Here is a 16634-nt window from a genome sequence, read left to right as displayed (position 1 = left end):
CATTTATACCAATTCAGATGGGTAACTTTGGGGGTGCTAAGGGTTAAATGTATTGGTCTTTCTTGAATACTGATGGAAAGCTAGTAGCTTTTAATATGGAGGGGTGCTTTTTAGTATAGAGAGGGATCTCTCATGTATTTATGCAGAATTCCAAATAACATCTGTACAGGCTTTCCTTACAGCACCAGCAAAATTTCTTGGTATTTCTTGGAAATTCATATGTCAGAATGTGTTAATGTGGTGCTGAAGTGGAAAATACATCCTTGCGACCGGGCTTGATCTGTGTTTCCAGTTGTGGCAGGCAATAGCAGTGCCACCAGTGTGCTGAGTATTTAAAGTAATTTGCCACAAACCACTGATTTTACGTAGCTGCCTTTCTGGTTATCAGGTAGTCAGCACTGAAAAGCACATTGAGGCTTTACAAAAGAGTACAGGTCTGCTGGTGTTGCTCCTGCTTTTTCTGGACAGCATGATTCATGTCTTAATGCTGTTATTTTAGACTTTTGATTTTTTGCAACTCAGTTCTTTTAAATTTTAGCTAAGTAAGACTTAAATTTTTAGCACTGTGAGTAATTTGTAAACTTCAGCATTTTTGCTATTTGTAAATATCTCCTAACATCCATAGACCTGGGCTTTATTTCAAGGAATGCAATTTTTTTGGTATTAGGCATGCTGTTGTTAGCAGGCTCTCTGAAATGTGAGCAGGCAGATGCATTACTCTTCTGACTCTGGTTTTGAATTTGTTTTTTCTATCCAGAAGAACAATATCTGTTGTGCATGCTCAACAACATAATTAGTATGTGGTGTGTGTATTTGCAAAATACTAAAGAGGCATTTGTACTTATTTCTTTGTTATTTATTTGCAGGGAAAGCCTGTTAATTCGTATGGTTTTGCTTTTGTTTCCATCACTGGAAACACTTTTTGCATGAATGTATAGTCTTTAGTTTGGTTGGAGTTTTTTTGTAATTGTTTTCCACAGAGGCTGGTAATGCTGACATTGTGGTCACGCTTTGGATGTGTGTGCGAGCTGTGTGTAATTAGCAGCGTGCTTGTACCACAAGGACCTGGGTTCCCTGCAGTGCCAGCTTAGCACAGCTGTGGGTGCAAGGGGAATGGGTGCAAAGGGAAAGTCCTTGGCTCTGACCCACTTCCCATGGGAAGGAGCTCTCACTCCCGTGTTTTTGTGTGCACAGTTTGTCCTAATGTTTATAGTCCCCCAGAAAAATAGATACTTTCCACCTGTATGACTGTGTGAGGAGGTGATTTGTGGATGCCAGTGGTGTGCTGATGGATGTCCCGTGTGACTGGGAAGTGTCAGTGAAGTGGCAGAAGCACTTTTTCCTACAGGTCAGCCTTTCTCCTGCAGGGTCCCTCCTGCCCTGCACCTCACCGCTCTCCCTGCACAGATGCTGGTGCAGGTGTCCTTTGAGTAAGGGCAGAAGAGAAATGTGTCAGCTGAGTACCAGAGTGAAAGACTATTTCACTGCAGTTTTCTCTCCTGGAACTCAAGAATTAGTGGTCACAAGTGGGAGATGAGTGAGTTGAAAATACCACGTTGCTTTCTAGCATTAGGAATGCAACCTAAGCAGTGCTTTCAAGCTGGGAGAAATAAGATGTTGTCCAGTGGTGACCAAGTTTCTTGAGACCTGTCTGCAAGTTCTTGCTGAAGATGAGGCAGATGTTATTTTACAAAGTTGGACAAATCTGGAAGCTTCTGCAGGCATGAGTGTTTCCTAGCACAAGGTTCATCATCCTGACAAACACCAAGCCTCTGCTATGAAATCTCTTCTGAAATAAAAAGGGAACAGCCTGAGAGCCCATTTATCCTGGAGCACAGTCAGCAGAGTGTGTTTGGCCTCAAATGGTTAGTTTTACAAAAACAATGGTAACTTTAAAAATTCAGTTGTTTCCTGGTATCTGCATGCTTTCAATACTTATTTCTATTGTACACTTCCATAAGGAGCTTGGCAGATTTTAATTGCCTAGAGATACAGGTCTGTAAAGGGAAGGGTATCGCATCAGGGAAACGTCTGGAATGTATCAAGGATAAATAATAAGCATTTAGATTGTTATGTCTGGCAGTTTATTTTGACTTGTAACCTGTGTGAGTTAGCATATTTTATAATACTTCAAAATATTCTGGGATAGTAACATTTTAAATGTTTTTTTTTACTAATAAGTTTTGTGTATTTCAAGACACTCAGGTATTTGTAGAAAGTTGAAACATTTGGGGAATTCATTTGAAAGGAAGGTAGGTCTTTGCAGTCCTAAGTGTTTTGTTGCAATCCAAAATAATAAATAAAAAATATAAGTGTTTTAAAACTGCATATTGGAATAAGAGCAGGCAACTCCTGCCAGTGCATTTTAGGTTCAATTGTATTAATATTTTTTCACTAAATAATAACTAGATATATGCCATTTAAAGCATTGTACACTTATTTCCTTCATCAGTCATATGGTAGAAGCAACTAAAATATTTGAGTTCTTTACATATAATAGATACATTTCTGTTTTTTGTTCCATAATAGCCTGTGAACTTTAAAAAAAAATAAGTACAACTGATTGCAAAGATGACATTCTTAATTATACAGAAGGCTTCCACTTCTAAAAATATTTTTCAAACCTTAAAATATAAAGTACTCATATTTCTTGGTGGCAGCATGTCTGTTTAAGTCGAGGGCTTCCAGGTTTATTGTTATCATGCCCCAGACTGCTGAACTGTTTGTGCTTGGGGTTCTATTTCATTCTTCCTTTATCATGATTTTTCTTGGAAGAACGTTGACTTCTTTAGTTGACGACTTCTGAGTTGTCATGGATTTACAAGATTGCAAGGGGGGGGGACAGACATTTGGGGTGCTTTGGTTTATTTCAGGTGTATTAATATTGTATTCAAAATGCAATTGATAATAAGTGCAGAGCTATTTTATCTTACTTCTATGTCACTAAAAGAAACTGTTTAAGAAAACTATTAATGAAGCTTCGCTGACTTAATCTGGGCTTTAAAATTAATGTAATTCCTTTAACTCCTTAGTTAATGGATGGGAAGGCAAAGGGTGCCAAGAATGCTTTGCAATTGGCAGACCAACCAAATGTTTTTTAAATTTGTTTATGCCCCAGCAGGTCTCTGTAAACATAACCTAAGTGAGCTTATTTCTGAAGTAAACTTAAGAAATGTCATTTCACTGGATAACAAGGCACAGAAAAAGTCATAAATCTGTGTGTGGTGCACAGTTATGAGAGCATGTATTTCTTTTTCTGATCCTAATTTAGCACTTTCATACTTAACTTGAAGACAATGTTTCCATAATATCAGATTTTTTTTTCGGTTTTGAAAACTCCAAATAGAAAGTTTTAGAAATGTGAGAATTTCCCTGAAGCCTTTACAGAGCTCTCAGAGTGATATAGCCATAAGATGAACAAGTTCAATCATTTTTGTATTCTCATTGCACTGGTTGGCACACATACAGCTAAGTGAGTGTGAGTAGTGGTGAAAAGGAAAATTGAATTTTTAATTTAATTATTTGAAGTAATTCCAGACAGACTCTGTCATTCTAAGCATTGTGTGATTATTACTTCAGAAAACAAATGTACATTTTAAATTTATGTCAAAAAAAAGCTGTCCTCTGTGTGTTTTTTGCAAGGGAGCTTGCCTTTGAAAATACCCCACACACACACCCACCCAGCAGACTCCCCCCCTCCGCCCTCCGTTTTTTTTTTTTTATCTGCAAGACAGTTGCCTCATGCACTATTTGGCTTGATCCTTTTGATTTGCAGATAAAGGGTAGGAGGAACTGGGGATTTCTTCATGAGCATGAAATTTTGCAAGATCTGTGGTGGTATTTAGTAGCCAGATTCAGCCTGGGTCTAACTGCTGTCTGTCTTCCTAATTGTAGCACTTAAAAAAGAGCTTTTGTCTGTGTTGTTGTGACATAACAAAGAGAACTGTGGAAAACATGTATTTTCAAAACAAGAATTTGTCTTTTTTGTGTGACATAATCTGTATTTATCTGCAGTTCTGATCAGCTCTTAAGTTGAAGCAAAAAGCCCCTATCCTCTTTTTATTTTATTTTTGTTGTTAAAATACTTTTTCCATCAATTGAAATAGTATGCCCTTGATATTAAAAGCTTAAAGGACAATATTTTTATTAAATATGTGATGGAAAGTATCTGTAAATTTGAAAGACTAAAGTTTATGCCTGCAGGATTAAGCAAATGTAGAAGTAATGCAAAGCTGAAATACAGTTTAAAACTTTCTGAACTGAGGATATTTGTTTGTCTCCCGTATACCCTTTCTGACAGACAATGTATTCTTTCTTTTTTGTCTCTTTTTGTAATATTAACCCGCTGTACCATCAGTGATGCGATTATGGGATCTTTCCGGGCTGTAGTGCCCATTTATCAGGTTCTGTGCCTTGTTTATCTTTGATGCAAAGTAAATGTTTTGAAATGAATGAAGATGGGCAGTGTTAACAGCCATAACAGAAAAAAATTAGGTGGTATGTCCAATTTTTGTTTTTTTTTACTCATGTTGGAAAGACATCTTCCTCTCTTTTGTTTCTTTTCCCCATTACACAGTCAAGCAACAAATATTACAGTTTAGTCAGATGGATGGTGAATCAGGAAGAATGCCATGTTTGTCTTTAATCACTTGGAAGAGCTCTGAAGAATTTCTTGCATCTTTCAGGAAAAAAGGAATTGCTAATGGACAAAGCAAAAATGAGAAGCCTGACTTCATACAGAAGAATTTTTGAAAGGAATTAATCAAAATGAAATTAAATGTCCTACTGCCTCAGTTATTGCACATGATAATAAATGCAGGATAATCTGGGTTTTTTGTTCCTTACTATTTTTGCAATTAGTTCACTTTTTCTCCTGCAGAGAGGCTGCATGAAAGATCTTGTTATTTGTGGCTGTAGTAAAATATGCTGGCTCAGCCTGCTTGAAGAAACAGAAGCCTTGGCAAGAATGCTGATTACCATGACAATCTAAGCAGTCTAGAGCTTTGGGGTGTTGCGGGTTTTATCATAAAGATAAAAAATGTGTTCTGGATGGTAGGATAGCTGATAACATCATCATGATGCAGCAGATCTAATAGTCTTTGCAAGAATTATTTTTTCATTTTCTGTTACCTGAGGATGGAGGGGGGAAACTTATCACCTTCAGGTAAATTTTTATAACATACTTGTATATTTATACCTTTATCTTTTTTAGGATATTGTTTTATGCTGTAGGTACATGAAGGGATTTACATTTTCATGGGTTTTCCCTAGTAGCTTGGGGAGAAACTGCTGTGTACTTCTTCCTGCTTCTCTCCCCAGCCCCATGTACAGAGCCAAATCTGTGCTACAGTATCTTCACAGGCAAAGAGGGAAAAAAACTCTAACCCACCCTTTTTATCTATATTAGGGTGTCATTATTTTGGCCATTACTTAAAGGTTCCATACCCTCCCTCCACCAGAGTGCATGGTGTGTGGCAATAGGGCTAATAGCATGCTGCATGGTTTAAAACTATCTCAGACTGGAGGAGGAAAATCAACTGCTGGTCTCTGTTGGAGTGTGTGAACTAAGTGATTATCACTGGTATTTGGACACTGCTAGGAAAGAATAGACTTAGGAGTTTCAGTTAGAGAGGAAAAATTACTTGAAGTTTTAAAGTTGCAAAGTTCCTGTGCAAATAAATTAATCTGTGAAGTCTTTTTGTTTAAAAATTGGCTGTTTAGGTGTTTTTCTAAAAATCTTTTGGCTCGTTATGACAAAAGCAAGGGTATTTCCATTATTACTTGTTTATTTCTTTCCAAGTAATTTCTTTGTTTGCACTAAAGGATTTATTGAAAACTGCATGAGGTTATCAACACATCAATCAACTTTTGTTCTGTTCCAGTAACCTAAAAATCTAAGGGTTCATTGTGTAAGCTTAATTTGTAATGTGGAGCATTTACTGGTCCCATGAAATCATTATTAAGAGCAGACAAACAAAGGTGTGTCTTTCTGCACAGTTCTAGGGCATGAACCAAAAGCCATGGGTCTGAATGATGAAGAGGAGGATGAGGGAGAACAGTTTGATTTTGATAGTGGAGATGAGATACCAGAAGCAGACAGGCAAGCCCTTGTGCCACCTCTTCCTGGTCCTGGAAGTTACGTAGAGCACCAAGAGGCTGGTGCTGCAGGTAAGTCAGCCTGTTGGTCTGTACCTCCACTGGGCTAAATAGTCAAGACTGGTCTTAGGATGCCTTTTCTTGACAGTGCAATAAAAGTGCTTTAACAAGAGTTTTCCATGGTGTTATGGCCCACCCCTGAGGGTAACTCAGGTTCTTCTTAACAGATCTCTTGGAGCAGATTAGAGTGAAACAAACACTGAAAGATTGGTGTTTGTAAATATACACATGTCGGGTTTACTTTGGAACAATTTGATTGTAATGGAAAGCATAAATGTAGCCATTTTGGTTATTAGTATGTAAAGTAATATGGCAATATCAAAGCATAAAATACCACCCGCTTAAGGAAACCTATAAGGGAAAAGGAAGGAAGAAAGGGAAAGAAAGGATAAGAGTAGAAAGATACATAATCACCAGCCATGGATCTGTGATGACACTTGATTGAAGTGACGATTGAAGGTCTTTATCTGTCAGAGGTGGGGGGAAAAAGCCCATAAAATACAAAGTCTGGTGGGTTAATACGCTCTCAGGTTCAGGTGGGGGTGCCCAAACACCTCCTCTGCAAGGGTGAAGTTTTATTCTGTCTTTTGGTCATGTGCAGTTCTCTGGTGGAAATGAGAAATGGGTCTGAGGGCACTTCAGGGGTAGTTGAGAGTTCATGAGCTCTTCTAAGGCAGCTGCCTCCAATGCCAGTAAGCCTTGTGTGGATGTGACCTGCCCTGGGAGGAGGGCATGTGTGTAAGGGAGGGCAGTTTGGTGTGATGAAGGGCATGATCCTGTCTGCCTCCTACCGGCCTCAGAGTATAGTTTGTAGCCTCTGGTGGTGGTAAGTTCACCCCCTCTGTCTTATGCAGACCAGAGGTTTGTCATTACACACCCAAAAACTCATTGCCTTGTCTTTGCAGGCTTGCAAACTTGGCCTCAGCAAAGCACCCAGGCATCTCTGAAAATGGTCAATTCTTTTTGAGTCATAGTCCAGTCTCTCACACATGGAAAAACCATGCAAGTGTTTTGAATATTTCTGCCAGTTACAGTCATGGTAGATCTGACAGGGCAGTTGACCATCACATGTAATTCCTGTGAGGTTTCCCATTCAAGTGTGAAATCCAAACCAATGGATTGGACATAATCTGAGTGTCATGCTACAGGAAAACTGTATATCCTGGCTGGTCTTAAGGCACATTGATGGCTTGAGATAAGCTGTTTCACAGCTAAGCTTGCTGGTTGCTGAGTTGAATGTTGTGCATAAAACTAAGTGGAGTTTGAATGTCTGAATTTTGTTCATAAACAGAAGTTTTGCTAAATATTGAAACATTTTTTTAACATATGCAGATGTTTCCAGTGCTGAGGTGTAGTCTAGAAATTGCTGTATTCTGCTCAAATTGCTAACAGCTGATTTTGCTTACTTTAATCTAATTTCCTTTTGTAAACAGATTCACTGTGCTTATGGCAATTAAAGATAGGTAACTTTTCAGGTACTGTGCAGCTTGACAACCTGGAACTTAAACACCATCTTTCCCTGAGCATCTGTTGCTTGCTCACCCTTATTGTGAAGTTGTACTTACAGCTTAAAATCATTTGATCACTTGGGATACAGTTCTGCAGTTTCCTTCAGAGTGGCCTGTGGTTCTGCTGTATCTCAGCTGAACCAGTGTCTCAAAAAATCCTGGGAACTTTCTATAACAGATAACAATACATTTTCAAAGAGGAAAGCTTTTGAAGTTATTTTCTTCCTCCCTTTCTTAACACAGCATTTTCAGGACTGCTCTTTGAGGAATGTCCCTCCATGACTTTCCTTGTCCTCATGACTACCCCTAAAATACTTCTTGTGTTTGTGTTTGAGAGATTCAAATTCATCTAGAATCCAGATTTTAACCTTTTTGATTTAAGACTATTTTGACTCATGTGCTTATGTCAGTCAAGTTACTGTTTTTCCATAAGCATCTTTGTAACTCATTGTTTTGCTCTTGTTGCATTCCTCATCTGTGAAATGGGGAGATTGGCTCTACTGTGTGGGAATTTTGAGTCATAGGTTGTAAGCAGCTTGTATAGTAAAGATCAGGTCAATGTTTAGCATATTTGCAAAGAGCTATTAGAGTGGCTTGAACAGGTATGAAAACTAAAACTTTGTATTTTTGTTTAATCTTTCAACTAAAGGAGCTGATAATGTAGAAAACACTGAGAAGCTGCAAACATCAGAACCTGGCACAGAAGGCACTCCAGCCAAAGTAAATCCCTACTCAGTCATAAATATTTCCCCAATCCAAGATAAGGATCCATCCTCATCACCAGAACCAAGCCCTCAAGATGAATGTGCAAGTCCCAACCTGTCCGGTGGATATTCTGTTCCTGTCCCTTGTGGATATGCTGTGCCATCCAATTTACCTTTGATACTGCCAGCATACTCCAGCCCTGTCATCATACGCAGTGTTTCTGTAGATGAAGAAGGTACTGTATTTACACACCTTACTTTATTTGAAAGGGAATCCTCAGGTAGCTTTCTTGTATAGCACTCACCCTGGGTGAGTATGATTAATGCTAATTCCTTTTTAATGTAATTAAATAATTTCCAGATCCAGAGTTCAATGTTCAAGCCAAATGGCTTCTTCTCATACCTTTTATTTTTTTTTCCTAGATCCTGGCAAAATTCCTATCCCTTTTGCCTTTTTTATATGCATTTCTGTTTGTTTATTTTCCAATTCTTGTGGATTTAGAGTTGCTATGGGATTTTTCCCTTGAGGATTTGATGAATTCTCTGACTTCTAGTACAATTTTAAGACAGAAGAGGAAACTAGAAAGCGAAATAACTATGGATTATTACAGAAACAAGAGATGCATTTTGTAACCAGAGTTGAGAAAGTTGACAGCTTAATGTCAAGACAGTAGGAAAAAAAAGCTCCCCATATCCTGCCTTTTCCTCTTTGTATTTTGAATATACTTTTCTTTAGCTACGCAGCAGTTCTTCTATAATTCCAGCCTTTATTCCAGCCTTTGCTTTTTACCACTATTAGGAATACTGTCAAATAAAAGCAAATGTTTGTGTGGTCCTTCTTACCTGTAGAGGAATATATGTTTGAGATATAGAATTAAATGCATTAGGCGTTGTGATTTCCTCTTAACAGCTCTTCTAACAAAAGGCTGTGTCTTTGAATTACTTAGCTTTCAAAAATGCATGGTGTGAAGAAACTTCCAATTTTTTTAAAAATGTGTAAGAATAAAACTATTGCAAGGAAAGAGATTATTCTTTAGCAATGATCTAGTAAAATCAGTTTCTTATAGTAAATTTGCAATTTGAGTCAAACTGGCATGTTATTGCAAATGCTTTCTTTTTTTTTTCCTACTTGGCAGGTACACAGTCAGCAGCTGAAGAATGTCATTATAATTCTGTAAACTTGGAGGACCCTCAGAATAGGTGATTGCCTGATCATCATGTTTTAATTATTTGTAAAGCCTTTATTCCTAAAAAAGCTTGCATTTGATAAGTATTTTATTTTCCTTGTGTAATACTTCCATGTTTGTTGGTTTGGTTTTTTTCACTTTCTTGCTCCTGTATTCTGGTTGTGCACAAAAATCAGCACTGGTGTGTGTAAATGTGCATGACATTTTTGAAGACACTGGGTTGAATTTTTCTAGAGTGATGGCAATGTCAGGTGCAACAGATTGCGGGAGGTTTGGTATAGCCTGCTGCTTTCAGCAGGACCACTTCCAATACTCCATCAGATCAACCATGGCCTTGCTGGCTGAGCCTTCAAACCCTCCAAGGATGGAGGTGCTGCAGCTTCCCTGAGCAGTCTTCCCTGCTGTACTTCCCTTCCCCACCTCTACCTCCCCAAATGTCCAAACCAAATCTCCCAGTGGGCAGTCTGTTGACCATTCCGCCTTTGTCTGGCATTAAAAAAAAAAAAAAAAAAAAAAAAAAAACAAAAAAACCAAAAAAAAAAAACAAAAAAAAGGGCCCCAAAACCCCCAAAAGAACCCCCCGCAAAAAACATAACCCTGATTCCATCTCCTCTGTAGTTCTCTTTTGGATAGTTGTAGCTTGGATCATCCCATAACATCCTTTTTATCAGACTAAATAATCTCCATGTCTTTTATCTCCTTCCTTGTAAACCATGTGCTTTAGTCCTTGACTTCAGTTTCTGTACATCTCTCTAGAGGTAGCTTCAGTTTCTCCACAGCTCTCTAGCAGGGGAGTGTTGGGAAGCCAAGACTGGACATGCTGCTACAGGTTCAGCCTCACCAGCACCAGGTGGAGAAGGAGAACAGAACTTTGTCTGATGGCTCCCGATGTAACCCAGAGTGTCTTTAGTCCTATTTACCATGAAAAAGAAGTTCTCACTTCATTGTTTCTGAGAGAATTTCCTGTGTTGTGGTAGATGAACTCAAAAGCAGAGTATTTTTTAAGATTGTAAAGAAAGTGTTTTCAATTTTCTGACTAAAATTGTCAGACTATTGACTAGAATAGCTTATTCATCACCCAGCTACATACTGAAGCAACATTTTTGACTAATCAGCAGCCTTGGAGTGGAAACTAGAAGGCAGAAATATATTTATTGTCTTGTCTTCATGTATGCTTAAAAACGTTGTGGTATAACTTTTAATTCTTTCATTTTGTTGCCTCTTTTTCAAGTGAAGATAATCAGACCAAGAAAGAGGATGATGCCCTGACCAAATGGGTTGCAGATCCTGCAAATACAGCATGGATGGAAAGTAAGTACCAGTGATCACTTAAGTACAGCTGTGGAAGGTGGTCAGTTTTAAGTTGTGATCAGCAGTATGTATGTGTCTATGTGCACAAGCAGATTTTATGGGAATGTCCGTGTTCACTTTTACTGTGTATTTTCAGATAGATTTCAGAACCAAGCTGTACCAGTTAGAACTTTATTTTAGAATAAAGTTAACATTCACTTTTCCACCTTTTGGAATCTGTGGAATCATGTGTTATGGAAGTCATTTGGCTCCATCAATGCATGTGCACTGAAAATAAGCTCCAGTTCAGAGTCTGATCTGCGACTGTATTTGAAATTACTCTTCTTGTGCAGTAGTAGCAAATAAGTACTTGGAGGAGGAGGAAGGGAAGGAATTGCCTCTCTCTTGGTGTGTGCTGTTGATTCTTGGCTGGCAGCTGCATTTTAAATCAGAACAGAGACTGTGTGGTTTGAGGACAGGTCATCTTGCCTGTTCTCAGTTGTTCCCACTGGACTGGAGTTCATCTTACATATTTTGTGAAGTGATTGAAGAATTTGCGTTGTCATTCTGCCTCTTAATGGTAATCATTACATTATTTAGTTTTGGCTCTTTTTAAAAAGTCAATTTCAGCTTTTCTACAGCCATTTAGTAAGGCAATGAACAGCCATCAACAGGCACAGAACATACCATACTTCTGTAAGAAGGAGGGAGAAATATTGGTTTTTGCAGTGTATTTTTGTTTTCAGGCTACCAAAGGTCATTCTAAGCAATGCAGATAAAACTGAAATTTCACAAATATCATATACTGCTTGGTGCATTATTGCAATATTTGAATGATTAGATGTGCAAGCAGAATGTTAGTGGAGAGTGAGTCCTATCTCCATTGTATTCATATATGCCAATATAACAAAAATTCTTTAAAATATAATAGTATATTTCAGTTGGAGAGGACCTACAACATTTCAACTGCCTGACCATTTCAGGGCTGACCAAAAGCTAAAGGCATGTTAAGGGCTTTTTCTGCCTCTTAAACACTTGGTCCCATTCAAATTTTAAGAAGTTTCTCTTTTTTTTTTTTTTTCTGTCTTGATTTTAGACCCGGATGAGGTAATTTATGATGATGTGCCAAGAGAAGATTCAGACTCTGAACCAGGTTTGAGGTCTTTGTAATGTTGAAAGTGATGTAAAATGGAATTATGTGCATGTATACTAAACTGATATGTTCATTAAGTGCCTAAAATATATGTAAATGGATTTACCATTGTGTCAATAATTGGTAGGTCTTAGAAAGTTCAGAATTATACTAATACTTAAAAGACTATCTCAGCAGGTCTCCTATACTGCTCTTCTCAGAAGCTGAATTCTACTTTGTTTAATAGATACTGTTCCAGATGCTTGAGTATTTTGCATATTAGAGAATTACAGTGCTGAGTGTTGCAGCTGTAGTGCCCTGAACAAGGCAAGATACTTAGGAATAGGGTGTTTTAAATAATTAAATGATGTATGATAATGTATCATTGTCGTGGTTATAGAGAGAAGCTCTTTCCTTGAAAGTCCCCTTCAATATATTAAAGCTTGATAGATGGAAGAGATGGTCCAGGGTGGCTGTTCACCATCCTGATTGTGACTCTACAGAAATGTTCTATTTCAGCTTTGAAGTGATCTGCTCCTTATGATCGTGCTCATGTTTGGAGGGGGTGGAATAGATCTCAAAATAGTTGCTGGAGTCAAGATTTTACCTTTACTGGAAATGATGGAGTTAGGGTTCAAGAAGCATATTTCATTGAGTTCTTGCTCACGTTTGTTTTGCAGTTTTTGGGTATAGTGGAGTCTGCTTAAAGATCAGTTGCTACTGACTGATTTTGTGTTTGGGTGAATTGGCTTATTGGGGGCTCAGCATCTTACTCATCGTGGCTCTCAGAGGGTGTAGGTCTTTGATACTGAAATTTTTAATGAATCAAGAAAACATTTAAGCTTTCTTGTGTGAAACCCACATTCATCTTTCAAGCTGTAACAGTTTATTTTCTTATCCTTAGTGGTGTTCAGGCAAGGTGTTTTACAAATTATTACTGTATTTTTTACATTTATTATTGGAAAGTACCATGTCACATTCATGACTTGAATGCTTATATTACTGGAAGTTCCCTCAGTGCTGCTCTGAGCAGGGACATCTTTGTGCTGTTGCTGATCAGTCAGGAAACACATACACCAGGCTCAGGTGGCTGAGCTAGGTGGGTTATGGGATATGGAGCAAAGGTCTGCTGAGCATATTGGTCAGTATCTTTAGCTTAACCCATAAGACATCAATTAAAATTTTGATTTGCATATTGTCCCCTAAGACACTGAAATATTCTGAGGAAATAGGTAGGAAGGGAAGTTTCATCTTCGTACATTCATGATCTTGATGTTTATTATTTGTATATTTTGTCAGGGAGACTCAAGTATTTCAAAAAAAGTTTCAGTCAGACAATCTACATTACCACATGGACAAGATAAATTCACCCAGACATGGGGTAAATCCTGCCCCAAAGCTCACAGCACAGGATTTAGACTTGCAAAAGTCTTGATTTATTTTAACTTGCTATGATGGTTCTTTTAAATTACTCATTGTGCTAGATTACCACTAAGATGTCTTCTTCAGTAACAATATTTTAAGGACAGTCTTGATATGCATGGGGATTAAAAAAAAAAAAAAATCTGAATCTTCCAAATTAGACTAATTAAATTCTTTATAATTAACACAGAGGATTTAAATGTTAATATTAAAATCCAGGGTTTTGATGGATGTGTAAAACATATCAGCTTTTCTTTTGAGTACATGGTTTTTCTCTGTTTAAATGAAATGTCAGTCTTAAAATAAAAGAACAGCTGTTTCCCGAATTTAATAGGAGACAGTTGTAAATGCTGCATCATAACCTCTGACAATAGTGAATCCTGATAGAAGTGCTGTACCATGACAAGTGTCCACACTTTTCCACTTAATATGATAATATTAATCATCAATCACTGACAGATGATGCTACAGGTAGAGTGCATTCCTGTTTCCTGATAAGCAATTGGCTCTAAATTTTCCATTTAATTTGACTAAGTTTTATGTTCTTGACATCTGTGCCAATGAAAAGACCTGTGTCTTTAACAGAAGGTATTTTGGTCAGCCTTTGCAATATAGATTTGAAAAGGTTATGTCTTGGAAAGGTTAATACTTCAAGGTTTTAGAGTAAATTATGAGCAAGGTAGCTGCCAGGTATGGGAGACTTCCAGGGACTGGGGGTGATGAGTCATAAAACACCATTGTGTAACACATTTCTTGCTACTTTGGTTTGACCTGTTCTGCTGGAAGTAGTGACCTTTTCATTTGATTCTTGCCATGTTTTAGCATTTTTTAGCATGTCTCTAGGTACAAATGGCAAGCTTAAAAATGGAAGGACGATGCTTCTCAGTGCAGATGTGCATTCACAGTTAGAGTTTAAACTTCCTTTGAAGTTCTAAATAGTTTTGTGGGATTTGGACACAACAGTGTCATTTGAGTAGCACATGTTTCTAAAAGGATCATGGTGTGTACCCATAACACTGTCCTTGTTTAGTACTCTGTTTCAACAAAGACAATCCACTTTGGCTATTTGAATATTGGATTTAATTCAGAATTTTTAATGTGCATACAAAAGTCTGTGCAATTCTTTATAGCATATCCTGAACAAGTTTTCTGGTGCTCGAACAAGCATGCATTTCAGTGTAACTTTTTTTATTTTTGTTTAATTCTTGCAGAAGAAATGATTTATGATGATGTTGAAAATGGTGATGATGGTGGAAACAGCTCACTGGAGTATGGGTGGAGTTCAAGTGAGTTTGAAAGCTATGAAGAACAGAGTGATTCTGAGTGTAAAAATGGAATTCCCAGCTCCTTTTTGCGAGGCAACCACAAGAGACATGTATGTATCTGGCAATGCTGCTCAGTCATTGAGGTTGTCCTGGTTTCTAACACTTGCCTTTCTCACCTGTATTTCTTTTTTTCCTCAATTCAGTTTCAAATGCCAACAGCATCTTTTTGAAGGAAATATGAATCAGTGTGGAAGTGACAGTACCAAAATGTAACAGGGAAAAGAAGATATGAAAATATTAAACAGAAGCTTCTTAACAAAAAGATAAAACTCAAATTGGATAAAATGAAATTAAAAGTGAGATTGTTTTTGCTTATGGGCAGTTCCTTACCTTTTTCTTCTTTTGCAGTTGCTGGATTAGTGTAAGTCGTAATAAGTGTGGAAAATAATGTGAAAAATAAATGGGGACAAGCCTGACAAGAATTGATGGGTTGGGATCTTTAGGTGCTCCAAAGTCACAAAACTCTTTGCCAGTGTTCCCTAGGTGTCTGTCTTAGATCTGCATCAGTTTGCTTGTTTGAAAGTGAGCTTAAAAAACTGCTGAAAGTAAAAGATTTTTGTAATCAAAGAGAGTTCTACCTGTTAGGAGAGAAGAGAGGTGGCATGATTAAAATGATCTATCTGTGACACTTCTCAGGTCTCATACCTTTGGCTCCATCTGTTCTGCAGGAGGCAAGAAGGCGCAGGTGACCCAGCTGCCTGTCCTCACTGTGCCTCTCCCATTCCACAGGGAGAGAGGCCCTGGGCTCTTGCCTTCTCTTTGCCTTGGCTCTCTTCTGCCCTTGAATGCCCTCTTTGTGAGAGGCTCCCCTCTTGTGTGCTGACTGGGGACAGACCCCCAAGAGCCACATGGCAACTGTGTGTTGTGAGCTGCCTCAGCACCCCGTAGCTGGAATGTGCAGGGGTTGCAGACAGGGTGTTATTTCATGGGACCCTTATTTTCATTTTGCAGGTTTCTTAATTTGATGAGAATAAAAGCATTGCTGTCTGTGTTTCCCTCCAGTACATGTAAGCTGCTCTCCCCTCACTTCCATCCTTGCTGCACGTCCTTTGGAAATCAGGGAGTGAGCAATTAACTGCAAGACTTGAGCCAACCCAAATCTGCACTTTGTAAGCTGAGTGCTCATGCTCTGTTTTTGTCTTGGTTTTGCTCTGACTAGAATGATCTTAAGCTGTTGCAGCTGTTTGTTTGGGAGATTTTTCTAACAAGACTGAAAAAATGGAGTTTGAATTTATTTTTTTTTTTAAATACCTTGGAAGAGACTAGGAAAATACTTTGCATGTGAGTGTGTAAGCCTTAACATGGCTGCTGGCTTATTCTTTTTATTTTTGTTTTAATGTTCTCTTGTTATCCCTAGCTTCAGCTTGGGCCATAGTAATAAGAATCTATTTACATATGTGAACAAAGCAAGGTTTAAAGCCATTTTTTTGGAACTCTTAAAAGTATACTTTGATCTGTCATGGAAAACTGTTGGCAGTGGTTGAATGTGATTGCACCAGGATCAGGCACAGAGTGCCTGAGCCAGAGACTGAGGAGTGATGAGAGAAGAGTGGTGTGCCCTTGGGTACTGTCATGTGGATGGCTTTTTCAGGCCTGTGACAAAAGGTTTTGGGGATTGCCTTGTGAGGATGGGTGAGGAGGTGAGGAACACTGAAGCTGGTGGATGGAAAAATCAGATAGGCTCCTGCACCTGGATGGGTTGCTGGGAGATGGAGAAATCAGGAAATTAGGGAAGGGTTTTGGCAGAGAGTGAGGAAAGAAACTTTAGAATTGAAAAGAAAAAAAAAAACAAAAAAACCTTGCAAGCAACCAAGAAGACAACAACAACAACAAAAAGCCCCCAAAACCAATCCCAGCCCTCCCTGCATTGGCATTTCAGCATGGGCAGACACTACTCTTCTTTATGTACA

At 38.2% G+C, this 16634-nt stretch overlaps 1 protein-coding gene across 10 annotated transcripts in view; it reads left to right on the top strand.

Moving 5' to 3' along the window:
* ARHGEF10 (Rho guanine nucleotide exchange factor 10) overlaps window positions 1–16634 on the top strand; it is a 112493-nt gene that overhangs the window by 25730 nt on the left and 70129 nt on the right. For all 10 annotated transcript variants that reach the window (XR_008429864.1, XM_053937953.1, XM_053937955.1 and 7 more), the window contains exons 3-8: window positions 5998–6168; window positions 8314–8604; window positions 9505–9568; window positions 10787–10866; window positions 11942–11998; window positions 14611–14774. Coding sequence is in view for 9 of the 10 variants with exons in the window: in XM_053937953.1 (XP_053793928.1) it covers window positions 5998–6168; window positions 8314–8604; window positions 9505–9568; window positions 10787–10866; window positions 11942–11998; window positions 14611–14774 (827 nt within the window). In the remaining variant the exon portion in view is untranslated. The remainder of the gene's footprint in view (window positions 1–5997; window positions 6169–8313; window positions 8605–9504; window positions 9569–10786; window positions 10867–11941; window positions 11999–14610; window positions 14775–16634) is intronic.

This window comes from Vidua chalybeata, chromosome 3 (genome assembly GCF_026979565.1).
Source record: "Vidua chalybeata isolate OUT-0048 chromosome 3, bVidCha1 merged haplotype, whole genome shotgun sequence".
NCBI lineage: Eukaryota > Metazoa > Chordata > Aves > Passeriformes > Viduidae > Vidua > Vidua chalybeata.
This window is presented reverse-complemented; position numbering and strand designations above follow the sequence as displayed.